Source organism: Heloderma suspectum, chromosome 2, assembly GCF_057233095.1.
Source record: "Heloderma suspectum isolate Gila_16-S chromosome 2, 16-S_ref, whole genome shotgun sequence".
Taxonomy (NCBI): Eukaryota; Metazoa; Chordata; class Lepidosauria; order Squamata; family Helodermatidae; genus Heloderma; species Heloderma suspectum.
The window spans coordinates 217,935,384-217,963,168 of record NC_139459.1 but is presented as its reverse complement, the minus strand read 5'-3'; the positions used below and the strand labels follow the sequence as shown (position 1 = coordinate 217,963,168).

Sequence of the window (27,785 nt, the reverse complement as noted above, 5' to 3'; positions counted from 1 at the left end):
CAGCCCGCCAGGGCGGGGCCGGCGGGAGAGGCATGGGCGCACGCCTAGGCCAGCTGCGGGCGGGGCTCCCTGCCGGGCGGCGGGGCTCCCGGGCGCCCGCGGCACGCCGCGCCGCCCAGCTCCACGCCCAGCCGCCCGCCGCGCACGCCGCGCTCTACGTCCACGTGAGTTGGGCCGGGGTCGCGCCAACACGCTCGGGAGCCCGTGCACACGCGCGGGGCGGGCTGTCGCGCGGGCTTGACCCTGGTTACCTTGCGCGCCCGTCCCGCCTGGGCGCCGCGGGGCTGCTTATTCCCAAGGCGGAGAAAGCCGGGCGCCTTGTGCGTCAACACGTTAACGTGGCCGCTGGGGACACTGTCCCCTTCCAGTAAACGGGGGGTCTTTGGGGGGTTCTCTCCGAGTCTGTGAGCTGTGCCCCCTTTCTTCATGGCTTGCGTGCGCTTCCTCCCCCACCAACGTGGAGTGCGACTGAGCGGGAGCCGAGCGGGCGCCGCTGCACTGTCTAGACACCCCGACGCGCGTTTAGAGGCGCCCTTATCCCGCTTCCAGCTGCCCGTCACGCTCCGCGCATGCGCTGAGTGGCGCGCGGCGCTCCTCTTCCGCGCGGCCGACGGACGTGTCGGTTTCTTTGTGCTATTGCAGAGTGGCGGGGGACGATCCTTAGCTCAGTGGGGTCGAGCAGTTCTGACGAGAAAGTCGCGCAGCTTCCTCCTGGAAGTCCCCGTCCCCTCTCCCGCGTTAGTTAGGATTTTAAAGGCGCAATATTGTGCATATATAGGCAGTAAAACAAACTCCTACAACTCCCAGCATTCCCCTGCCAGCCATGCTGGGGAGGGGAATATGGGTGCAAGGTAAAATAAGCTGGGTGACCCTTCCTCCCTCAAAACATTATTTGCAAGCCTGATCAGACTGCTCTGAAAAATGTCCTAGTGCAGAATACAGTTTGCCTGCATGCAGCAGGCCACTACCAGTATTTTAACCAGTGCTCCATTTGTTTGTAATGGGTTTGTATATTAATGTGGAGTTGAATTTAAGGTGTTCAGTTTGACCAGGCTTTGAAAATGGAAGTCATTAAAATGAAAGCCAGTTCTTTTTTCCTCGTTACGATTTTTAGTGTATTTTCAAGAACAACAAAGAACATGTATTCTTAAGTTATAGTATTATAAATTAGTTTTGCCATGAGCTAGAGCATCAAAAACAATATATTATCATACATGCAGAAAATAACTTGAATGCTGAAACAGTACAAAAGCTATCAGTAAAGTTGTGCTTACATACATACTTGGAAAACTTTAAGTGAAGAAATAAAAATCAAATCTTACGTGAAGCATGCAGAAGGAGAACCAGAAATAGTGCGTCTTCCACAGTTCTTATTGCTAGCATTAGTATAAGAAGCAAGACTTTTTGCTGTTACATCAGTATTTTTATCCTGTAGTTTTTATCCAGGAGCATAATGAAACAAGCAATAAAAGTTCTTTAATTCTATCACATTTATTGTACCTTTTGTGATTTTTACAGATCCCCCAAATCTTCAAATAAAGCAGAGCAAAAAATAAGGTTTCAGTACTCTGCATTCTTAATTAGGAGTAAGCCTTGTTGAACAAATGTTCACATACCACTGGATCCGGCTGCATGAGAAGTAATTCATATACATCTAGTTTATTCCAGGATATAGTTCAGAGAGAAGGGCTGGGGGATGGTGAAAGTCTAAATTCTTAAGGAAAGAGTTTCAAAACGTTACCAGGCCATTACATTTCTGAGAAAGAAACCTTTAAGAATATACTCCAGTTGGCATCATAGTCCAGTGTTTTTTTCCTGAGCTCTTAATACAGGTCTCTCATGGTTGGCTATGAGCCTTGTCTAACTCTCTGGGCTTGTACTTCCTTTTTTTTTTTTTTTTGTTTAGCTAAGAGTCAAGCTACATATTAATATCACATATTACCATACTTGCTGACCTATATGATTTAATATCAGACTGAAGGGGGACTACATATTTGAATGCTTCCCCATGTTAGCAAAAGCTAACTTAACACATCAGAAAGAAGTGTTCTAGCTTAGTCTCAACATGCAGTTTCCCATATGCAGTGAGGTTTTGAAGGAGGGTGTTACATGGAGGAGCATTTAAAGATGTACCCCCACCTTCAATACATAGTACATTCCTAAGGGCCCTCTACAGTGTGGATACATTAGCCTTGGAAAATGATCTGTGCTGACTTTCTGTGAATTGGATGTGCTTTGGAATGGTATTAAAATAACATCATGCTCCCCATATCCAAAATCTGTATTCAGGACCATCCCAATCTCCATATTGATATTCCAGAACCAGCATATGTTGGCCCACTGCCATAGCAAGTGCAGGACACCGGCTTGGCTTGTGCTGTACTTCCACCAGCTCTTATTGCCCCCTCCCCAAGGATAATTTAGTTATGGAGCAGGGTGTATTCAGACTATTATTTTCTGTTTATGAATTTGAGATACGTGACTCTTCTTCATACCCCACTGAATTATCCATGGCTAAGGGTATTCTCTAAACATGTCACTTGCACACCAAATACTTTCAGTATTGGGGGTACAGCATGGTGATGGAAAGCCTCTGAAGGTTAACCAAAGCTAGAGCCAGAGCATCTTGAAGCAGAACAAGTTCTTTCTGCTTGGGCTAGCATTTATTGACAAATTGTTATGAGGCTGAGGGGATGGTTATATTTTAATACATTATTTTGAATAGTTACCAAGTTTTTTTTTTAAATTAACATGCTTGGCACCATGAATCTTTGGGACAGAATGGGATACAGATATAAAGTCAGTGGCTGTGTGTGGCTGGCCTTGCTCTGGCAAGATATAGGTGATTTCTGGGCACAGCTGGGTGAAGATGCCAGAAAGATACTAGAAGAATGTTCGGTCTTCATAAATCATAATTGTCATTTCCTTGGTCTCTTAGTGGCCCTACTGTGAGAAACGCTGCAGCTACTGCAACTTCAACAAGTATATCCCCCGAAACCTCAATGAACCTAGAATGAGGAATTGCCTCATTCTGGAGGCCAAGACTTTGATCCGACTCAGCCAAGTCCAAAGGTAGGTAATAGCTCAAGAGGAAAAGGACAGCTTTGAAGAATTAGGATTTATAGTTGTGAGACTTATGGCTCCTTCACACCGGGCTTTTATCCTGCTACGGAGATTGCTTACTCACAGAAGTTTGCAGGTCCTGTATCACAGAATCATAGAATAGTAGGGTTGGAAGGGGCCTACAAGGCCATCGAGTCCAACCCCCTGCTCAGTGCAGGAATCTAAGTCACAGCATCCCTGACAGATGGCTGTCCAGCCTCGTCTTGAATGCCTCCAGTGTGGGAGAGCCCACTACCTCCCTAAGTAATTGGTTCCATTGTCGTATTGCTCTAACAGTCAGGAAGTTTCTCCTGATGTTCAGCTGGAATCTGGCTTCCTGTAACTCGAGCCCATTATTCCGTGTCCTGCACTCTGGGATGATGGAGAAGAGATCCTGGCCTTCCTCTCTGTGACAACCTTTCAAGTACTTGAAGAGTGCTATCATATCTCCCCTCAGTCTTCTCTTCTCAAGGCTAAACATGCCCAGTTCTTTCAGTCTCTCCTCATAGGGCTTTGTTTCCAGTCCCCTGATCATCTTCACTGCCCTCCTCTGAACCCTCTCCAGTTTGTCTGCATCCTTCTTAAAGTGTGGTGCCCAGAACTGGACACAGGACTCCAGATGAGGCCTAACCAGTGCTGAGTAGAGGGGAACTAGTACTTCCCGGGATTTGGAAGCTATGCTTCTATTAATGCAGCCCAAAAGAGCATTTGCCTTTTTTGCAGCCACATCACACTGTACACGACGCAGCCCTCATCCAGGGAACCTCCTGCTGTTTGTGAGCTCTATTGCATTGTTTTCCATGACGAGGAAAGCCCGGCATTTTCCCTTCTCCCACCACCTAGTCGACATAAATGTGGGTGTAGTTTAAAGTTGCTTTTATTACAAATAAAACAACACCGCCACCTAGTGGCTTTGTAATGAGACACATAGATCTCATTGAGAAGCTTAGTTTTTTTTTTAAAGCCACATGGAAAGGACCTGATCTGATCCCATGAAGATTCCAGAAGCAGAAAGCCCAGTAAACTGCTGGATTTTCAGCCTTGTGTGATGAAGCCCTTAGAAAGAATGGAAAAAAGTGGTTGATAGAGATGACTTCTAGAATGAAGCCAGGAGCAGATCTTGTGTTTGGATTTTACTACTTAGGAATAAGCCATGCTGACTCTCTTCACTATTAAGGCAGTGGCCTCAGTAAGGTCCTGCAGAGGTCAAAAGTCTTTCTGAGCAGTAGGAAGCCTTATGACAAAAAATTATTCCCTGAGATGAACATGATGGAGGCACACATAGATCCACAATCAAAGAGTTTTCTAGCACCTTAAAGACCAACAAATTTATTATGGCATAAATTTGCTACGGTAGACAGAGTTACCCCTCTGGAAGTGGTTCCATATTGTTTTTCTCAGATATGTTCCTTCCTCTTTTCTGTCGGCTTTGCAGAGTCACATCAGTATTCTTTGGTGGGGGAACACCAAGCTTGGCCAGCCCACTCACCATTGCTGCTGTCTTGGATACCATCTCCCAATGTGCCTATTTAGCAGAAGGCACTGAGGTTACATTGGAAGCCAATCCAACTTCAGTGAATGCCTTGTGCCTTGCCGAGTTCCAGAAAGCAGGTGTCAACCGCCTCTCCATTGGCATCCAGGTGACATAACGGGAGCACTGCTTTCAGGGCTGAATTAATCTGCAACAAACGACAATACTTTCTGAGGGAAATGAAAACTTTGGATTGTATCCAGTGGTGTTGTTCCACTGATGGAAGCACTTCCTTCAGGGGAACCCGGATGGGGTGTGTATGTGTGATTCCCCCCCCCGTGCCCCCCCCACTTCAAAATCTGCTTCAGAGGGCTGGGGAACCCTCCAGAGCAGATTTTTGGGTGTCGCAGAGATCTGCAGGGGGAAGAGAGAGGGAGAAAGATGTCTGCTAGCAGGACGTTCAATTTGACCCATTGTACTTAGAATCACTTATGCTAATTTTGAGCAATTTTGTTTTCATAGAATTGTAGAGCTGCAAGGGACTGAAAACTCCTGTTGTTTGCCTTGCTCCTCATCCTTCCTCCCCACCCCCCACTCCCTGGCCGCTCTTCCAGGCTACAGGGTGCCACAAGCAGAAAACAAGTACTTATGGAATAAATACCTCTGAATAACTCACACAAACAAACCAGTCCACATGCCATAGTCACTACCAGTCTGACCTGTGGGGTAATTCTTTCCTAGTTTCAGTGAGGTTTCTATAATTTAGACATGCATAAGATTGGGCTGTAAATTTGGCAAGGGGGACTGCAATTTGGCACTGCAAACAGCAGTGAGGGAAATAGCAACCTGAGGGAGCAATTTTCATTGAGAAAAACCATGGGAAAAATATTTAAACACCTATTTCCATTTCTGCTCTGACCACACACACACACACACACACCCGCCTCCGTGGCTGCATTTCAGTTTTTTCAAATGACCAAGATCTCCCATATAAAGTGTAAGTTGGCTCTTACTGTGGTACTCCTCAGTCTTGGCCCCCTTTCGTTCTACTTGGTCGTTTCACAGAAATACTTGCATGCTCTTATACTGTTTTTCCTCTCACCTCAGTCATAGCTCTCCCCCAAGACTCTTGCTTCCTCTTCTTCCCATTCTCAACAAACCAAACATGCTCATGGTTTTTTCTTCTTTCTCTTCCATAGTCACTTAATGATGCAGAACTGAAGCTTCTTGGAAGGAACCACACAGCTTATGATGCTCTTAGAACTTTAGAAGAAGCCAAGAAACTCTTTCCAGGCCGTGCATCCATTGACCTCATCTTTGGCCTCCCAGGTCAGACAGTTGCCTCGTGGGTCCACAGTTTGGAGGAGGTGCTTGCAGTATGTGATGACCATATCTCTCTCTACCAACTGACACTGGAGAGAGGCACTTCTCTCTTTAAGCAGGTCCATCAGGGCTTCCTGCCCATGCCCGATCCGGATGTAGTATCAGAGATGTATGACTGTGCACGGCACATTCTGCAGAATGCAGGCTTTTGGCAATATGAGGTCTCCAATTTTGCTAGGAATGTAAGTCTTTTCCTTTGCCTAGTCCCTGTGCTGTATAACCTAAGTAGGAGGGAGTAGACTACAGTAATTCAGGTCCTGATAGTGAAATAAGTTTGCTTGCAGTGTGGGAGGGAGGGAATGTCTTCCTGCTACACAATTGAAAGGAATTTGGTCTGAGCATGTCTTCTTAGTAAGAACAAGTTTTATGGAAGCACAGCCTGAAGAATTTGGATACGAGTCCTAGTTCCTGTCCCAAGAGAGAATGGTGAGAAAGTTGTTACAAGAAAGAGGATGGCTTGACTTTAAAGAAACTAGAATTCTGGGGCCCAGTGAAGTGTTGAGGGGCCACAAGAATCAGACACTGAAAGTTGTCCAGCATCATGTAACGCTTGCGGGCAGACTAGCAATTCCTTACTGGTTTATGCTTTTTTTTCCCTGCAGGGGGCTCTTAGTACACACAATCTTTCCTATTGGCAAGGCTGTCAATATATTGGGCTTGGACCAGGTGAGCTTGTTTGGGAAGATGAGGGGGGCCAGTGTTGTATTCAGTGATACAACAGCTTCCCAAGCTGGGTTCATTGAAGTGCTTTTCAGTGATTACATTGAAATGATGCTTCATGATAAGCATGGGGAGTTGGGGAAGGGAGGGCCTCTGCCCTCTGGCAGCAGGTACTGCTGGTTAACCACCCAGTGGTTGCTTCTCATACCTGCTTCATCTAGAGATCAGAAATAAGTCCCAGCACTGGCTGCCTCTTTCCTAGGAGCCCATGGGAGATTTGTGTCACAGGGAGATGGCAAGATTCATCAAGAGGCCAGAATACAGACTCTGGAGCCAGATACATGGATGAAAGAGGTGTTGGCCTTTGGGCATGGGACCCGGAAGCAGACTGCGCTGAGTGAACTGGATATGTAAGTAAAAGGGGATGTGAGGAGGCTGCTGGCTTCCAGACGAAGTTTGTCATTTCCTTCCCATGTACTTAAGTGGTATTCCTGAAAACTAGGGTAGTACAGTGAGTAAACTGAGAAGTCTTTGGTTCATATTTTGGCTCAGGCATGAACTCATTCGGCATACCATAACCACAACCTTCCATCTGTAATATAGGCATAATATTACCTACCTATCCTGGGTCTTTTATAGATTGGAGGAGGTTCTGATGCTGGGACTCCGTATGAATGCAGGAATCGCACACCAGGTGAGATTCCAGTATCGCGGTGATGGTGGCAGCAGCTGCTCTTGCAACTGATTGGATGGATTTGTGACTTTGGATGCCCTCGTTCCACAATCCTCAGATGAAGTGGCTTGTCAGAAACAGCCTATTACTCATATTTTTTGAACTGTCTGCCTTTTCAGCAAGTTAGTGGGTAGAGGCTTGTGGGTACTCAAAGAATAATAGAGACACAGGTGGTCAGGAAGTGAAATATGTGTGGTTGGCTACAATGCTTTGAACCTGTTTTTAAAAGACCACATTTCTAGTCTTTGTGGAGAAACCTTTGAAAACATATGGGCTATGCTAAATGAACCAACATATGTAGAGATCTGTATGGGACTTCCAGTAGGCCTGAGGCTAAACTTTAGGACTGCAGATTTTTCTCCCTCAGTTCCCATGAAGCCCAGTCTATTTCCCACAAAATGTTTATTGTCCCTTTCAGTGATCTATCAAGGAAGGAATTGGAAGAGATGCTTGACACAAGGCTGCTGCTAAGAACAACAAACCCATGCTGAGTTCATTCCCCTCTCCCTGTAACTTTTCTTCAGACTTACCCTTGTTGTTTCCTTGCTCCTATTAGTGGCAACTAATTACATCTTTGGGGGCAGAGGAAAAGGGAAAGGTACACCTAAAACTCATAAACGTTACCAGGGTGGGGAGAACAATTTAACACCAGGCTTCTAGTTTTGGCAGCAGTATTTTGTCAAGCATCACATTTAGTTGTACCCTAAATCATCACATTTTGCTATTCCTGCCCATTCCAACAAAGACAAAAAATACACAATTTTTCTTGCTAAAATAAGTTTTGAAAATTTAAATTGATGCATGTTTACCAAGTTATTTATTATATTTCAGTTATGGAATTCCACAAGTTATGGATTTTTGTTTGTGAAAATCTAAACCCTCTGGCCCTAGACAATTTTCATATATGCAGTGTAGGCTCAGCCAAAAACAAAAAAACAACAACAACCCCATGGTAAGCTTACTTCCTCTCATCCATCCCTTCCCCTACACTATTGCCACTTAACTTGTAAGCCTTGCTTGTGCAATGTGTTTTTGGTGTCAGCATAAAAGAGGTGTTCTACAAAAAGGAGGGGTTTGCCACCAAACTAGGACTTGGATTCTGGTTTAGCAACTGACATGATGATTGCCTTCATTAGAAAGATGCAGACAGCTCAGGAGTTCAGAAAGGTATGCTAGTTGTGCTTTAAATGCTAGTTGTTGGGACAGAAGACAAAAATAAGGATTCATTTATTTTTACATACATTCATTTATATCCCATGCCTTTTGGCCTAAGAGTCCCTTAAGGCAGCTAGCAAAATAAGTGACTACCGTTTAAAACAAATCCTTAAAAACAACACGTATAAGTCAACATTTTTAAAATAGTTTCAAAATAAAATACTTCAAGTGATATGCAGGGTTTAAACAAACTGTTTAAACCTACAAGTTGCAGAAGACTACAAAAACATGGTAGGATAGGAGGGTTTTGACTCTTCCTGAAAATTTCCACGGAACTAGTCATAGAATCATAGAATAGTAGGGTTGGGAGGGGCCTACAAGGCCATCGAGTCCAACCCCCTGCTCAGTGCAGGAATCCAAGTCAGAGCATCCCTGACAAATGGCTGTCCAGCCTCGTCTTGAAGGCCTCCAGTGTGGGAGAGCCCACCACCTCCCCAGGTAATTGGTTCCATTGTCGTATTGCTCTTACAGTTAGGAAGTTTTTCCTGATGTTCAGCCGGAATCTGGCTTCCTGTAACTTGAGCCCATTATTCCGTGTCCTGCACTCTGGGATGATCAAGAAGAGATCCTGGCCTTCTTCTCTGTGACAACCTTTCAAGTACTTGAAGAGTGCTATCATATCTCCCCTCAGTCTTCTCAAGACTAAACATGCCCAGTTCTTTCAGTCTCTCTTCATAGGGCTTTGTTTCCAGTCCCCTGATCATCTTTGTTGCCCTCCTCTGAACCCTCTCCAGTTTGTCTGCATCCTTCTTAAAGTGTGGTGCCCAGAACTGGACACAGTACTCCAGATGAGGCCTAACCAGTGCTGAGCTAACAAGTACTTCCCGGGATTTGGAAGCGATGCTTCTATGAATGCAGCCCAAAAGAGCATTTGCCTTTTTTGCAGCCACATCACATTGTTGGCTCATATTCAGCTTGTGATCGACAACAATTCCAAGATCCTTCTCGCTTGTAGTGTGGTTGAGCCACGTATCCCCCATCTTGTAACTGTGCATTTGGTTTCTTTTTCCTAGGTGCAGAACTTGGCATTTATCCCTATTAAATGTCATTCTGTTGTTTTCTGCCCAGCGCTCCAGTCTATCCAGATCACTTTGAATTTTGTTTCTGTCTTCCAAAGTATTAGCTATCCCGCCCAATTTTGTGTCATCTGCAAATTTTATCAGCATTCCCTGCACCTCCTCCTCCAAGTCATTAATACAAATGTTGAAGAGCACTGGGCCCAGGACTGAGCCCTGCGGTACCCCACTCGTTACCTCTCCCCAGCTTGAGAAGGTCCCATTGATAAGCACTCTTTGAGTCCGATTCTGTAGCCAACTGTGGATCCACCGGATCGTTGTTTCATCTAGCCCACTTTGAGCTAGTTTGCTCATCAGGATATCATGGGGCACTTTGTCGAAAGCTTTGCTGAAGTCGAGGTATATGATGTCTACAGCATTCCCACGGTCTACAAGGGAGGTTACTCGATCAAAAAATGAGATCAGATTTGTCTGGCAGGACTTGTTTTTGACAAATCCATGTTGGCTTCGAGTAATCACGGCATTGTTGTCAAGGTGCTTCCAGATGGATTGCTTTATGATCTGCTCCAGAATTTTCCCAGGGATTGATGTCAGACTGACTGGTCTGTAGTTCCCAGGTTCCTCCTTTTTACCCTTTTTGAAGATAGGGACAACGTTAGCCCTCCTCCAGTCATCTGGCACTTCCCCCGTCCTCCATGATTTCTCAAAGAGAATAGACAGCGGTTCTGAGAGTTCTTCTGCCAGTTCCTTTATGACTCTAGGATGCAGTTCATCTGGCCCTGGAGATTTGAACTCATTCAAAGTAATGAGGTGTTCCTTGACCATATGCCTGTCGATCTCAAGCTGCAATCCTGCCCCTTGAGCCTGTACTTCGCCTTTGCCAGGGGGGTCATAGACCCTCTTTTGGGAGAAGACTGAGCCAAAGTAGGAATTGAGCACCTCTGCCTTTTCTTTGTCCTCTGTTATCGTTTTGCCATCCTTATTTAATAGCTGAACCACCATTTCTTTCCTCTGCCTTTTACTATGCACGTAGCTGAAGAAAGCCTTTTTGTTGTTTTTAACATCCCTTGCTAACCTCAGCTCATTCTCAGCTTTAGCCTTCCTGACGCCATCCCTGCAATTCTGCGCTATCTGCCTGTACTCTTCCTTTGTTACTTGGCCTTCTTTCCACTTCCTATATGTGTCCTTTTTTGTTTTCAGGTCATCCCTAAGCTTTTTGTGAAGCCACATTGGCTTCTTCTGTTGTCTTCCACCTTTTCTTCTTGTTGGAATTGCTTGTGATTGTGCCTTGAGAATTTCCTTTTTTAAAAGCTCCCACCCATCTTGGACTCCTTTTCTCGCTAGCATCGCTTGCCATGGGACCTTACTGATCATTGTTCTGAGTTTATGAAAATCAGCTTTCCTAAAATCCAGGGTACACGTTTGGCTACACTCGGCTTTTGCTTCCCTTAGAACCAAGAACTCAAGTACAACATGGTCGCTTTCCCCCAGAGTTCCTGTAACTGCTACTTTATCCACTAAGTCATCTCTGTTGGTTAGGATCAAGTCAAGGATAGCCGATCCTCTAGTTCCTTCCTCTACTTTCTGTAGGAGGAAGTTATCTGCCACACAAGTCAGGAATTTCCTGGAGGCGCCATGTTTTGCAGAATTTGTCTCCCAACAAATATCGGGGAAATTGAAGTCCCCCATTACTACTATATCATGCTTCCTTAAAACATTGGCTATTTGCTTTTCAAAAGTTTCATCCTTGTCTTTCATCCTTGTCTATTCTATGATTCTATGATTCTCCTTGATTGGGTGGCCGGTAGTAGACTCCGACCACCAGGTTCCTTTTATTCTTTGCTCCATTTATTTCAACCCAGATGCTCTCGATGGGGCTACCAAGCTCCTCCTCCTGTATTTCTGTGCAGAGATATGTATTTTTCACATACAGTGCAACCCCACCTCCCTTTCTGTTCCTCCTGTTCTTTTTGAACAAGTTATATCCTTCAATTGCTGTATTCCAGTCATGAGAGTCATCCCACCAAGTCTCAGTTATACCTATCAGGTCATAATTTCCCTCTTGTATTAAGAGTTCAAGTTCGTTCTGTTTGTTTCCCATACTCTGGGCATTAGTATATAGACATCGAAGACCATGTGCTTCATAGTCTGGCTTTTTTCCTACATGTGTCTGAAGACTATTATTGGGCGTTATCAGAGCTCTTCTCTCCATTGCAGTGCATGCGCCTATGTCCATTGTTACCCCCACCATTACATCTCCCTTCCCCGTAGGATTCAGTTTAAAGCCCTCCTGATGAAGTTCTTCATGCTGTGGCCAAACACATTCTTCCCATCCTTTGTGAGGTGCAACCCATCCCTAGCCAACAGCCCATCTTCCAGGAAGTATAGCCCGTGGTCCCAGAATCCAAATCTCTCTCGTTGGCACCACCTTCGTAGCCAGTCATTCACCCGGAGTATTTTTCGTTCCCTTTCTGCCCCTCTTCTAACTATTGGAAGGATGGATGAGAAAACTATCTGGGCCCCAAAGTTCTTGAGTTTCCTTCCCAAAGCTTCAAAGTCTGACGTGATCTCTTCGTAGCTCCGCTTGGCGGTATCATTTGTTCCCACATGGATGAGAAGAAAAGGATACCTGTCAGTGGGCTTTATGAGTGCAGGCAACCTTTCAGTCACGTCTCTAATCTGTCCTCCCGGGAGACAACATACCTGGCGAGTCCATGGGTCTTCGCGACATACTTGGGTCTCGATCCCACGCAGCAAGGAGTATCCCACTACTACCACTCTTCTCTTCTTCTTCTTGTAGGCCTGGGTTTCATCACCTCTGTTTGACTGACCTTTAGCCTCTTGCTCACTCTCATGCAGGTTCCCCTGTGATTCTTCCTGTGCAAGCTGTCCTCCAGTCTCATCCGCAAGTACCTGGAATCGGTTCCACAGCTCCACTGCTTCCACTGGTGCAGAGTGGTGTCTAGTTCTTCTTCTCCTAATTGTCACCCTTTTCCAAGGAGTATCCTCTATTCCATTTTTCTTCATCTCAGCATTTCCCACTGCCTCATCTTGCTGTTGCTCTTCAAGCTTCTGGTCTGCCCTTTGCTGCTGTAGTTCCCCCATTCTGTCCAAGAACTCTTCGTGTTCTCTTATTCCCCGGAGGGTCAACAGTCGCCGCTCCAGTCCACTTACTTTTTCCTCCAGCAGCGTGATCAACTTGCACTTGTTGCAGGGGTAGGCCATGTTGTTCTCAGGCAAGAAAACAAACATTGCACGCACCTTGCAGGTCACCACCACTGGAGAGTCTTGTCCTTCCATAGCCTCTTTTCCCTTTTTGTGTCTAGCGTTGTGATTGTTCTAGACTAGCCTATGCCTGCTCCTCTACTCAGTAGAGGTTAAAAGCAGAGTCCCACTGGTGTGGAAGTGTGTGTTACAAGACAAATAAATGGAAAAAAGTTAGTTAAAATAAAAAATAAAAAAAAATGAAAAAAAAATGTTAGGGGCCTCCCCCTTGACCTCCCCTGCCGAACTCCCCTGGCCAACTCCTGTTTGCTCCCCCTGTAGGCTCACTCTGTTCGCTCGCTCTCTGGGAGCTTGCCTGCTTCTGTAGTCCCTGGACCAGCTGGAGCAGCTTGCTCTGCTCTGCTCTGCTCAGCTGGGAGGCAGGAAACAGACTGAAGCTTCCCGCCCAGTCAGCTGCTGGGAGTACTCAGGCCACACCCCTCCAATTCAGTTGGAGCTCTCAGAAGCACCTGGTGAGCTCACAGCCAATCTTGCAAGCATCACAGGGAAGAGTATTCCAGAGGAATGGTGCCACAAGAAAATAGTCCCTGCTCCTTCTGGACACCAGTCTAAACTCTAGTGATGGATGAGGCACTCAGTGGAAGGCCTCATAAGAGGGCTGTAAACAGTAAATCTTAGAGCATATGGGATGGGAGGGCATTATAGTGAACTTTAGAAGAAGTATCTGTTCTTTAGAAGAAGATTTGCTCATCAGTGTTTTCATGGGAGATTAGCCCCAAAGTTAATTGTTCAAGATACTGAGAAACACTCAGTTTTTGATAGTAGGATTTTTTTCTTATAGCACTGGCTACAGTTCGCCCCAAATCTCAGTCTGTGGGATGTGTTTGGAGAATCGGAGGAAGTGAAAGAGCTGGTAGAGCATGGCTTGCTGCTTCTAGACAGCAGGTAAAGGACTGCAGGGTTCCATATGTCTTGGAAGGAGGAGGATGTTGGTCCTTGAGAAAGACTAATTCACGTCCTTCACTGGTGGGGATTGCTTGTTTTTGCAGGGGACTTAGGTGTTCTTGGAAAGGTCTGGCTGTGCTGGATTCTCTGCTGCTGACACTTCTTGGCCAGCTCCAGCAGGCCTGGGTGGAGAAAGAAAAAACATTCAGTGGGACCTGAAGTCCATACACTGTACTCAACTAACATGCAGCAGAGCACACTTGAAATGGCCTCCTAAGTTGGAGCTGAAGAGTGCACAGATGTTATTTCCTGTCTGGAAGGTTGTTCAAATGCAGAGGTCAGATCCAGAGAAACAATTTTCTTAAATGAAGCTGGTGAGTTGACTGTGGTCTCATATGATTGGGTGTAAGGCTTGGCCGGAACTAAGCTGTTGCAAAGAGGCTTTGGCCCCTTTGTACCAAGATGGAAAACTCTTTTTCTGGGGTCATTATGGCTTGTACAGGAAATAAAGCATGAAATATCCTTAGGCTACATAATGAATGAAATGTGAACTGGTTTTCATTAACTGAGGTTTTCTACTTTTGTGAGTGAACAATAAAGAAATGTTTCTGTGGGAGGAAATGGCCATGAAAATAACAAAAGATTTGTATGTTGTATCTACAGGGCAGCTTCCCGTGCTCATGGTTCAATTCTTCAGAGTACAAGCAAGAGGGTGAAAATGCCTTTTTCTCTGGGATGTGCCCTGCACTCAGAGTAAAAAGCCAGCAATGCTTCCATGAGAGTAACTTGTCATACATCATTCTGCTATATTCCTGCTCCCAAAATCTGTTTCACATGTCACCTGTTGTGTGCCTTGTTTCAGCCACGGGCATTATTTCAAATTCCAGGCTCCTGTTCCATTTTGGCTCTCACCACGGGCAGATTCTGAATTGGTTCCAACCAGTCTGCTGGGTTTCCTCTCCTTATTAGCCCTCTTTTTTTCTGCCTCATCCTTGACCTGCATCTCATTGCAGTTCTTGTCCTCCTGGAACACAAGTTGCTTCCTTATACTGGGCTAGGGTTTCAGACAAGAGTCTTTCCTAGCCTTACCTGGAGATGCCAGGATTGAACCTGGGACTTTCTTCATGTAAAGCGTCTGCTGTGCCACTGAGCTACAGCCCTTTCCCAAGCCAGATTAACTGATTTGGGTTTGCTTTAGATGAAGAATCAGGCATTGCCCTTGGACTGAGTAACTCCTGATCCTCTGGCTTGCTTTACTTAACACATTGTCAAGTTCCTGGTGCCCAGATTGCAGGACACAGTGGCATCGTTATGTTATTCTAGGCATAAGAGATCGTAGTTGAAAGATATCGCTGAAAGTTGGTACAAGTAAAGCATATACTTACCCCATATGTATTATAAAACAGTCTTGCGTGTCCAGGAATGTGACGCTTCTGGTTCAAAAGATATGGATGATACTTTCCAGAACTGTAGCCATGTTAGTCTATACTAACTGCATTACATTATGTGGTTACTACATGAGATTATACCCTCTGCCCTACATAAGTGTACCAGCACTTATCTTAGTTGGGGCTATTAAAACTATCATATGATAGTTTTTAAAGTGATACGTGTGTTGTTACCATAGAGACGGACTTCTTCTAGGAGACAGATGCACAAAAGGCAATAGCATCTATGGGACTGATACATACAGGTCGGGATGCATGTCTTCTGTTCTTTGTTAAATCATTTATTTTAGACAGGAGGAGAAGGTGAGGTTCAAAAGCTTGAACATTCAACCCAATAGGAATCAAATACTACAGGCAAATATGTGTTAACTCAATGCAACTGCTAATGTTTCTCATTCTAGCTACAACTCAGAATATATGCATCCAGATCTTTGATGATTTTCAACTGCTTCTCCATGAGTGTTGCCACTCCATTGCAAGGGAGGCAACAGCCAGCTATGTGGTAGGATGTCCTATTAGTCTATTCTTCCTCCTATAGATACCATAGTTTCATCTTGCCAGCAGCAAATGGATAAATAGGCTCTAAAACAAAACTACACTCCTGGCTGTCTTTACAGTTTCTATGTGCTATAGAGACCACATTGGGAGGCTTTGTATCCTGCAAAACATCTGAGGGTTGATTCACACTTTACTTTGCAAAGTCAAGTCCAAATAGTACCTGAGTCTAAGTGACAAATAGACACATAGCACCATCAGTTGTGAGTAGTGCATGTGTGTTTAAAAGTGAGAAAAGTCTCTGTAATAAACACCAAAGTGGGAGTGCAATTATTTTCCTGTTTCCACATCTATGCCGTAAAGAAATAGCCTAAAGCCATAACAGGTCTGTCCCTTTAAGAACTATCTCTGCCTAAAGACTCCCTTCTCTATTATAGAGAAATGGGCAAGACATGTATTCCCTTCTCTTTTCCCTGAATCCACCAGATGAGTTTTATGGTACGAAATCTGCCTAGCCCAAGCAGAGGGGAAGTGAGACCAGGATTCTTGCCTCTTCTTCCTGTTTTTCCTGGCAAGCAGTAAGCACCTTTAATTATCCATCTCCTAGGCACCCCAGCATATGCAGTACTTACACCAAACACCCCTTGTCAAATCCTGATTAGTGGATGCCTTTTATTTGTCAGTCATCTCTCCGCAACCCAAACTATACATAATAAAGATGGAGTGTTTTTACTGTGTCATTGTTTCCCATTTGTCTTCACCTGAACATCGGTGGAGCACCTGTGTTGATTAGCATGTAAGTGTTACTTAGCTTCCTAGTGGTTCAGTGTAGGAAATGTGGAAATCTGTTTGGCCTATTCGTTTTCATTGTACCTCCCTTGATTTCTCTTTCTAATCCCATTTTCCTTAAACTTCAACAACCTATTTTATCGTTGTTAAATGTTCAGATGTTCAGTAACATCTGGCATGGGCTGCTTCCTTTAAGGACCCAAGGAGCAATCTCCCACAGACTAGATCATTTGGTCATTTTGGCTATATACTGGTTTTAGGGAAGGTAAGGAAAACACAGACTGAACCTCATATAGCACCATCTGTGGAATTGCAGCTGATAATGGACTCCGCTAAACTCGCAGTTTTGGGAATTCCTTCCTACTCAGAGGGGAGGGGAGGGGAGGGGAGGGGAGGGTGATGGCAGAAAGCGATAGCAGGGCACACAACCTGCTTCTTAAGGACGGTGGGTGGTGCATGCAGTCTTTGCAACTAGCCATTTAAATGTGCACACACCATTCAGAATAAGTGGGGCTACATGTGTATTCCACCATCTAAATGTAGGTATTATTTGGACCTGAGTTTACAAACCCGAGTGTGAAGTGGCTCTGACTACATTACTAGTCCTTGCCATAAGATCAGTTGGGCAGTACTACACTGAGGTACAGCTAGGTACAGATATTAGCTCCTTGCTGCCCAGTCATTCACTCATCACCATTCTCTCTTGGATGTTCTCAATTTTAGGCAAGCCTACAGTTTGTCTCTAATGGAGTGACTGTGGAATTTATCACAACAAACAGGAAGTGATATCCTATGAGGCTGAAGGAACGCTGGCATGCATCCCAATCTTGCCTGCCCTTACTCATCTCTGCTGATGACACTGGCCCCTTCTTAGCTTAGTTTTAGGCAGGCAGTTGCATTTTTTTTGTTCCCCATGAATTTTGAGTGCTTTTAAGGGAGAAATCCTATGGGGATAGATGGCTGCCCCCAAACTTGGAGGCGTCCGCCTAGCCAATGCAGGGCGGGAGGAGCATGGAGGGGATCGTCTCCTCCACACTCCAGCCGCCCTGCATTCATGGTTAGATGGCTGATTTTGGCTGTCTAGCCATGGGATGTCAGCGCACAGGTGGGGAGGCCGGACGATACATAGAAAGTGTTGTACCAGCACTTCCAAACTCCCCAGCCCCAGGAATGCAGAGCAAGGGGATGATCTGTGCTGCCTACAAGGTTGGGGGTGGGGTTCTCTGGGAACCAACCAATCCTATGGCAATCTAGCAGCCCTTAGGGCGCAATCCTATCAAGATAGGCAGCTGCCTCTGAACTTGGAGGCAACTGCCTATCTTAATCAAGGCAGGGGAGGCACGGGGGGGGGGGATCGTTCCCTCCACACCTCTCCTGCCCTGCTATTTTCTGCTAGATAGCTGTTGTCAGCTGTCTAGCTGCGGGGGGCCGACCGGGAGAGGAGGCTGCGTGTACGACACATAGGATGACATAGGATGTGTCATACACACAGCTCCGCTTTCCTCACCCCAGAACGCCCCCAGCCCTGCCCTGCCCTTTTTCAGTCACTCCACTCTCCTTGCGAACGTGGGGGGAGGTCAGTTTTCCAGGAACTGACCTCGGAGCGCAGGCTCAGAGGTCGCTTCCTGGGAATTAGCATATCCTATTGCCCTCTAGACAGTTTCTAGTGGCAATAGGATTGCTCCCTAAATGTATTAGCTCCCCTCTCTCTTTTTAAAGATTGCTTTTCTCCTTTTTCTCAATTTTGCTGTGTGATGTTTTAAACTTCTGAGGGTGCAATCTTATACATGTTTAGACAGAAAAATGTCCTACAACTCCCATGCTGGCTGGGGAATGCTGGGAGTTTTAAGACTGTTTTTTTCTGTCTAAACATGCATGGGATTGCACCCTAAATTGTTCTTAAAGTTTTGAGTTGTAAGTCATCTTGGGGGCCCTTTCTGGATCAAAAGGTGACTCAGAAATAGTTTTAAAAAATTAAAAATAGTGCTTTGTTGTTGGGTGTTTTCTTGCGCAGGATCGCATGTGCGCTTCAGTAAACCGCTGCAATAATTTAATGCAATTATATTTATTTATTTATTAAATTTATTAATCGCCCATCTGACTGGCCACCCAGCCACTCTGGGCGATGTACAACCCACCATAAACAATTTAAAACAATAAAATTTTACCATAAATTTTTTTTTAAAAAAATACCCTAACCCACCCCAAATGCCTGCCTGAACAACCACGTTTTTAATGCACGACGGAAGCTCATTAAAGAGGGGGCATGACGGAGTTCCCTAGGGAGGGAGTTCCACAGAGTGGGGGCCACCACAGAGAAGGCCCTCTCCCTCGTCCCCACCAGTCTAGCTGTCCTGGCTGATGGGACAGAGAGAAGGCCATCCGAGGCTGATCTTGTAAAGCGGCCTGTCTGGTGTTGCTGGAGGCGCTCCTTAAGATAGGCTGGGCCGGAACCATATAGGGTTTTAAAGGTCAAAACCAACACCTTGAATTTGGCCCGGAAAACAACTGGTAACCAGTGCAACTCCTTCAGCACTGGAGTGATGTGATCTCGCCGGCGGCTGCCTTTAATCAGGTGAGCCACCGCATTCTGTACCAGCTGCAGTTTCCGAACCGTCTTCAAGGGTAACCCCACGTAGAGCGCATTACAGTAGTCTAAACGAGAGGAGACCAGGTCATGTACTACCGATGGGAGCAGATGGTCGGGAAGGTAGGGGCGCAGCCGCCGTATCAGATGGAGTTGATACAGCACTGTCCGGCTCACAGCTGACACCTGAGCCTCCATGGACAGCTGGGAGTCCAAAATGACCCCCAGGCTGCGGACCTGGTCTTTCAAGGGTAGCTGTACCCCATTCAACACCAGGTCAACATCCCCCAGCCTCCTCTTGTCTCCCACCAAAAGTACCTCGGTCTTGTCAGGGTTGAGCTTCAGCTTATTCCTCCCCATCCAGCCACTCACCGTCTCCAGACATTTGGACAGGGATTCTACGGCCAACCTTGGTGAAGATTTGAATGAGAGGTAGAGCTGAGTGTCATCCGCATATTGATGACACTGCACCCCAAACCTTCTGATGATAGCCCCCAGTGGCTTCACATAGATGTTAAATAGCATCGGGGAGAGGATGGAACCCTGTGGCACCCCACAAGTAAGTGGCCACGGGTCCGAAACCTCTCCCAGTGCTACCCTCTGGTACCTGCCAGAGAGGAAGGACTGGAACCACCGCAATACAGTGTTTCCAATGCCCAACCCCTCCAGGCGGTCCAGGAGGATACCGTGGTCAACGGTATCAAAAGCCGCTGAGAGGTCGAGGAGAACAAGGAAGGAGCATTCACCCCTATCCAGAGCCCTCCTCATATCATCCACCAAGGCGACCAAGGCCGTTTCTGTCCCATGCCCAGGCCTGAAGCCCGACTGAAATGGGTCTAGATAATCAGTTTCTTCCAAGTGTGCCTTCAACTGCACCGCCACCACCCGCTCAATCACCTTGCCCAAAAATGGCAGATTTGAGACTGGGCGAAAGTTGTTCAGAACTTGAGGATCCAAGGAGGGCTTCTTTAAGAGCGGTCTTATCACTGCCTCCTTGAGGGCTGATGGCATCACTCCCTCCTCAAGGGAGGCGTTCACCACCGCCTTGATCCCCTCACCCAGTCTCTCTCTGCAGCTCATAATGAGCCAAGATGGGCAAGGATCAAGTAAGCAGGTGGTTGGCCTTACAGATGAAAGCACCTTGTCCACTTCATCAGGAGGAAGAAGCTGGAACCGATCCCACAAAACCGGTTTGCCACAGGCCGCCTCTTGCTCACTAACTGTATCCACAGTGTGCAGAGTAACACACCTAATCTGATCAATTTTATCTGCAAAGTGCCTTGCCAAAGCCTCACAGGAGGCCTTAGAATGCTCCAGTGGTTCCGGAGCCACAGGACCGACCAGGCTCCGGACCACTTGGAACAGCCTCCTGGGGCAGCACTCTGCAGACGCGATGGAGGCAGCATAATATTCCTTTTTTGCTGCCTTCACCGCCACGTGATAGGCTGAAGATATAGCTCTAGCCCGTGTCTGATCGTCTTTGGAGCGAGACTTCCACCACCGGCGCTCTAGCCGTCTCACCTCCTGTTTCAGAGCTCGTAACCGCGGATTGGACCATGGTGCAGTCCGAGCCCTGTTCAGGGGGAGAGGGTGTTTCGGAGCCACCCGATCTAATGCCCCAGTGATTGCGGCATTCCAGTGATTGCGGCCACCCACCAGGGTCTCGACCGAGTGGCCGTTGGCATGCCCCAGAGAATCCCCAAGCGCGTTCAGGAATCCATTTGGATCCATAAGACGCCTGGGGCGGACCATTTTAATGGGTCCTCCACCCCTGCGGAGGGGTTGTGGAACCGAGAAGTCCAACATCACCAGATAGTGATCTGACCATGACAAGGGGGTGGTGGATATACCCCCGACTTCCAGATCACTCCCCGCTTCTCCAGAAACAAACACAAGGTCTAGTGCATGACCGGCTACATGGGTGGGCCCAGTTAGAATATGGTGCAGCTCCCAGGAGGCCATGGTCTCCATGAAGTCCCGAGGTGCTCCTGTGAGGATGGCCTCCGAATGTACGTAGAAGTCCCCCAACACCAGTAAGTTAGGGGACTGTACACGCACTTCAGAGACCACCTCAAGCACCTCGGCCAGGGAGTCAGTCGTGCAGCGGGGTGGACAGTACACGAGCAGAATCCCCAGACTGCCCTTCAGGCCCAACCTCCAGTACATGCACTCAACAACCTTGGTCTCCCGGAGAGGGGGTCTGGTGAAGACCAAGGACTCTCGGTAGATAACAGCCACTCCCCCTCCCCGATCCCCAGCCCTCGGCTGCTGTGCATACGAAAATCCAGCTGGACACATGGCTGCAAGGGTTGGAGCAGCAGCCTCGGCCAGCCAGGTCTCCGTAATACATGCCAGGTCTGCACCCTCATCCAGGATCATGTCATGGATGAGGGAGGTTTTCTGGGTAACAGACCTGGCATTGCAGAGCAGCAAACGAAGGCCAGAAGATGGGGTCACGCCTCCCCCAGCCATCCTTTGGCTCTGGACAGGCCCGGAGCAGGGGACAGATACTACACATCTCTCCCTTGTTCCCCTTAGCTGGCATGGCCTGCCCCTAGCGCTCCGCCAGCGCCTGCCGCCCAGCCTCGGTATGTTCTGGCCCCCAACACTCCCCCCACTGCCTCCATCAGGTGGACACATGCCCCCTCGCTCCCGCCTATCAGGCAGGCTACCCACCCCTAAAAACACAACAAAATCCCCCCCAACAAAATAAAACAAACAAACAAAACAATTAAAATCCCCTTAAAAATGCCAGGCAGGAGTCCACAGGGAAGGCCTGGTGGCGGTGGTAGCGGCGGCGGCAGCAGGCCCAGCGGCTGCAAGCACGCCTCTTCCCCGGTGGTGGTGGTGGTGGCTTCTCCTGCAGGCCCTGGCTCTCCCAGGCCACCTCAGCCAGCCAGCTTATATAGCCCCTCCAGGGAGGGGCAGGTGGAGCAGCACAGCTGGCTCGGTACCTGGGGGCCTGGTCCTGCAGGGACTGGCGGTCTGCCAGGCAGAAGTCCACAAGGAAGGCCTGGTGGTGGTGGCAGCGGCGGCAGCAGGCCCAGCGGCGGCAAGCACGCCTCTTCCCCGGTGGTGGTGGTGGCTTCTCCTGCAGGCCCTGGCTCTCCCAGGCCACATCAGCCAGCCAGCTTATGTAGCCCCTCCAAGGAGGGGCAGGTGGAGCAGCACAGCTGGCTCGGTACCTGGGGGCCTGGTCCTGCAGGGACTGGCGGTCTGCCAGGCAGAAGTCCACAAGGAAGGCCTGGTGGTGGTGGCAGCGGCGGCGGCAGCAGGCCCAGCGGCGGCAAGCACGCCTCTTCCCCGGTGGTGGTGGTGGCTTCTCCTGCAGGCCCTGGCTTATACATATGGTCCCATGAATATCATTTTTTCGAAGAACTTTATCAATGCATGCATGATTGTGTGAGCATAGACAATGAGCGGGAGGAAATGAAGGAACTGAAACCTATGGCAAACTGTGCATGCCCTAATGCTGAAATTAATTTTAGAAATTATCCTAGTTAAATAGGAATTCAGGATGGAATAGGGCAGAGGGAACCCATGGAGCAATAAAGGAATAGAATGGGCGAAATATGTGTATCCCTACTTAGAATCCTGCAGGGTGATGGTCTGTGTGTGTGGGGGAAGGATCACAGGAGACAGCATTTTATTGGTAGGGCAGGGGACTGAAAATTGGGGATGTTCCACCTTGTGCACTGACTCACTGCATCATCCTGGGCTAATAATGTAGCCAATCTTGGTCTCATTTCCTCCAGCTACTAAAAGAGGGATAATGAACGTGAGCTCGGTAGATGAAAGATGCACTATGAAACTACAGCATTCTCATCGTGTTAGTAGCAAGGAAGAGAAAATAGGGCAACCAAATGGAATGCAGTGAATTGATCTGAACAGAGGCAGGGCCCAGTTGTCCTCAGATGCCCTGCTGGTTCCATTAATCACAGGTCCAACAAGCTGAACAAGTATTCTACTTCAGGTGAAATGTCAGCCATTGTTACATTCCAGATTCAGAGATAGGATGAGTATATTTCAGAAGCAAGTTAAATCTAGAAATCATGCCATTACAGAAGGCTGGTTAGACAAGCTTCAAGATTCCTTCCAGATATGATAAGAACATAAGAAGACCAAGGGCCCATCTAGTCCAGCATTCGGTTCACACAGTGGCCAACCAGCTGTTGACCAGGACCCACAAGAAGGACACAAGTGCAACAGCACCCACCCTCCCACGTTCCCCAGCAACTGGTGCACACAGGCAAACTGCCTCTGATACTGGATGATTGTGGGGGTGGTAACAAAACTGACAAAATTAAAATGGCTTCAGCTAATTTCCCTGAATTTGAACAAACAATAAATTACTGAGCTCAATTTGGGTTTGTGAGCATTGCAAATAGCTCCCATGCTCACTGGACAGCAGAAAAAAAAAGTACTTTGCGTTGTCACAGTAGATTTTCATATGTTCCACCTAGAACAGGAACACAGAGACCAAGGATTATTTAAAAGAACTTATGTTTAAAGCAGTGGAGTCACTCTGGAACCATTCAGGGATACCTTCTTGCCTAGGTTCAACTTCTGGAGAGAAAAAAAAGGGCAGGATTCTGATGCAGAAGTCAGCTATGCACAGTGCTGACTGGCTGGCTTCCTATGATGTCACCAGTCCTCGCCTTCAAATCCTGAAGCATTTTTGCGCTTTTTATTTTTAAGAAGGCAACAAAGGAAATGATGAGCGCATGAACTTGATAGTTCTGAAAATCCAATTAAAAGGACAGCCTGCCTGAAGCATGCAGGGAGGAACAAGACTGACATCCGAGCCAATGTTAGATTTGGCGATACGTGCATCTGTCATTTCACTTTCAAAGCCAGGAGGAAGTTGGGCTCACCTCAAAACTGAGGACACACAGCACTCTTTTTATCTCATGTCTGTCTTCAGCCCTTACATTGTGACCAAGTCTCTGGGGCTTTGCACTGACAGCTGATTAACTGAAAATAATGAAAAATATACATAAATCAGCCTTGTCATGCATTTTAAAGTTCATCTCAGCTATTTGGTGAACAGTTCTTAATTAGGAAAACAGTTCGGTTGTGGTTCTACTTTTATACAGCTTTTCCTAGGAACAAGTGAGGAGAAACAAATGCATTCTCTTGCACTGTTGGTTTTCTTGCTGTAGATTTTTCTAATTCCTTGTGAGCAACCCTGGGAATTCATTGAAGGGTTGGGTATAAATCCCTATAATAAATAAAATAACTAGAGATGTAGATAGGATAATTGCACCAAACACAGCTTCACTCAACATGTGCAAAAGGTTTGTGAGTGCACCTGGCGTGGTAAGTGAGTGGGATGGAACAGCTGGAACATACCAAGAGTGGGTTGATTTCAATGGGTATGCTCAATGGATCTAAGCCTGACTAACTCTGGTTCCAACCCAGTGTGGATATCAGGAGAAGGGATGGAACTATTTTCTATTGAGGGCAACAATCCCTTGGTGGCAATCTGTCGGGGGATGGGGGTGGTCAGCAGCTCCAGAGTCAAAAGTCAGGGGGGGGGTTTAGCCACCCTCTTTTCTCACCCCCCCCCCTTTGCTGGCTGCCCTGGGAAGGAGCAGATTGCTCTTGCCAAAGATCTGATCAGTTGGAGAAGATTCCCCTCCATTTCTCTCTACAGCTCTATCCATTTCAGCTCCCCCCCTTTATTAAATTAGGCCCTTGGGCCACAGGTGGGCCACCTTAGCGTATATAATCTCTTCCATGTAAAATTGCAGTATCCCTCCAAATACAGGCAAAGAGGCAAACATGTTCACATCTATATAGGAGCTGATTAAAATCAGTAAAGCACTTAAAGCCTATTACAATCTCCCTGGGAGGCAAGAGTAAACTGCTAGGGCAGGAATGAAACTTAAAAGTGGAATAATTACAGTTCCTTTAATTGCAGCTCCTTTTTACATTGGATTTCCATCTACTCTTCACTTGTATACACATAACTTCTTAAAGTAATAAACCTCCCTTTTTACTGTGACTAATAGTATTTAATATTTATAGTGTTTCTACAGCAGCCAAGTGCTGTATATAGAAAATGGAGACACAACCACTGCCTGCCAGCTTACCATCTTAAATAGACACAACAAAAGGAAAGTAAGGGAGAGATTCGGAAATTTAAAAAACAACAACAGGGATATGGGACTCAGCTGAGGATGGGGAAGAAAAGGAAAAGAAGTTCAAATAAAAAATGTACATTTCAAGGGGTTTGGGGTAAGGGATGGGGTCAGAAGATGGATTAGTGTGGATCAACGGGAAGGGTATTCCATAAATATGTGTCACAACAGAAAACGTACAGATATGGGAAAGCACATAGAAGACAGGGTTTAATTAGAAGGCTAAAACCAGCAGAAGTAAAGTACAAAGAAGAGCAGAGGGGGCACAAGATTTTAAAAATTTTAAAGCAAGAATACGTTTGTATTCTAGTATGTTACTAGAACAAGGCAACCAATGAAAGATTGAGAAAGAGGAGTTGGTCAAAACTGGGCAGAAAGAGCAAGCCAAAGAACAAAAAAAAATGATAATAACCTTTCCATTCAGCTAAGTTGTAGAGCACATCAGTATAACACTTACATTGGAGTTGGCTTCAGCCTGTGCTGGATTTCTACCCATCCATTTGGCTAATGGGAACAAATGTGGAACCAGCAAGTGCCATACAGTTTTCATAGTCATCTTTGGGGAATTGGGGTGGGAAATCTGTCCCAGGAGAAAAGGCACTAGATTTCTGGATGCTTCCACACTTCTGGTTCTGTGGTAAAATCCTAAGCTGAGAGCACAGGAAACTGGCAAGGGGACAAAACCTAACCCTGTTATGTGGAACTGGAGAGCGATGATCAGAAACAGTTTTGCAAATGCAATGAGATGACAGGACTGTTGGTTTGAAACAAAAATTACTGCAGTTTGCCTCCATATATTTTCTACAAAACAGTAGGGGTGTGTGGCAAAGACCAAATTGCTGTCGAGGAATACATCTATTACATCCTTCCAGAGCAAGTTAGGAACCTGTTGAGGTGGCAAGGCAATAGCTTTGCAACAGGAGAGATCTTCATGATCTCATGCCTCTGTTATTTGCACTGAAAAACACATTCAAACCTCAGTGATAGATTAGATTTGACACTCAATCCAAATATGAAAGATGGATAAATATTACTGAGTTGCCTTGCTTGTTCCATTTGAGTCAGTGGTACTAAGATACCAGTCTTCAATGCAAGTATATTATTTAAAGCAGGTTCCACTGATTCAGTGGAATTCAATTCTACATCATAAGCCCAGCCCAGAGAACATTAGTCATAATTACATTCCATTGAAATCAATGGCATTTAAAAATTAATCACAGCTTACTAGTAGCATTGATTTCAAGGGGAGAAGTGAAGAAACAACCTGATCCTGTGCAGAGGTAGGCACACCTAAATCAGTGATCTTAAACACTCTTGACTCTGCATGGAGGGGGCTGCAACTTCCTCTGGATCAGGACCAATGTGTTTTTATGAGCAGGATATATAAATCTACCTAAGTCCAGCATCCATCCTTAATTGGTTTTTATCAGTTAAGACTTAAAGTAGTACCTTTTGTTATACAATGGTTGGTAAAACATGCAAGTTTTTGACTATCGTAGAGGTCTTTAGGCAAAATAGAAACATGACAATGCAGAGAGTGAGGCAGAAAATATCAGCTATGTATTGTGGATGCCTTTTACAGCAAGTCACATAATTCAAGATGAAGATATATTTCAGCCTTCCCCAATCTGGTGCACTCCAGATGCTTTGGACTACAACTCCCATCATCAGTTACCATTGTTCCTGCTGGCTGGGACTGATAGGAATTTTAGTCCAAACCATTTGGAAGACACCAGGTTAGGGAAGGCTAGTATACTTACTTGGCAGTGAGTCAACACTGAAATTACTGGGTAAACTTTACTTCTGAGTAAACATGGTTAAGATTTAGTTCAAAGTAGGGAAGGGAAGAATTATATCAGACAATTCCCCGAAAACAGCCATCTATTTTATACAGGCATGGATGGGTCAAATGGTATTCTACCTTTAAAATGCTTGAATATTCTAATCATTATAACATCATACAGCCACAACCACATGAACTTTGGCACAGCAAATCTATGTGGTGAGTGCTATCAGGTACCCAATTCTTTAAATAATAATAATAATAAAAAAGGAAATGGCTGACACACAGTAGATTTCCCCTTGAAGCACATTTTTTTCACCCATCTGTAACTATTTTTTTTTTTTTGGCAGAACCAGTATGTACTTTCAGATTTCCTTTTGCTAGTTTAGATTCTTTTAAAAAGTCAAGGAAATTCAGGGGTTGGCCCTTCACGGCTTAGCGCAAATCTGTTGTATAGTCATAAGAATATGAAATGTCTAAGTTCCCAATTAAACCAGTAGTTAAAGCCAATTTGTATGTCAGCACAGGCTCAGTACCAGCTTGACTCCTCCTAGGTGGAGCCTCTTTCCAAAAGAAAGATGGCTGCTGTCAAAGTGAAGAGACTTACAACTGAAGCCAAAGGTGGGGAAGGCAACGTCATGAGTGTGTGAGAGAGGGAAGTGCTTGTGAATTTGTGTTGTGTGGATTGCCTGGGTATGTGTGTGTGTAGAGTTTGTGTGTATGTGTGAATTGTGTGAAGTATTTGTTGACAGGTGGGCAAAGTTTTTGTGTGAAGTGTTTGTGGATAGAT

At 46.2% G+C, this 27,785-nt stretch overlaps 1 protein-coding gene across 3 annotated transcripts; it reads left to right on the top strand.

Annotated features, from left to right (window-relative positions):
- Positions 1-9: 9 nt before the first annotated feature.
- RSAD1 (radical S-adenosyl methionine domain containing 1) lies at positions 10-14,272 on the top strand. 3 transcript variants are annotated; one of them, XM_084837964.1, is made up of 9 exons: positions 10-164; positions 2,939-3,072; positions 4,538-4,742; positions 5,773-6,138; positions 6,559-6,622; positions 6,879-7,026; positions 7,256-7,310; positions 13,647-13,750; positions 13,855-14,272. In XM_084837964.1, the coding sequence occupies exons 1-9, from the start codon at positions 33-35 to the stop codon at positions 13,967-13,969; spliced, it is 1,323 nt and encodes a 440-aa protein (XP_084694090.1). In that variant the 5' UTR covers positions 10-32; the 3' UTR covers positions 13,970-14,272. The 3 variants fall into 3 exon arrangements, with proteins under 3 accessions (XP_084694090.1, XP_084694089.1, XP_084694091.1); XM_084837963.1 differs by having other exon boundaries at positions 7,220-7,310; XM_084837965.1 differs by lacking the exon at positions 7,256-7,310.
- The last annotated feature ends 13,513 nt before the right edge of the window (positions 14,273-27,785 follow it).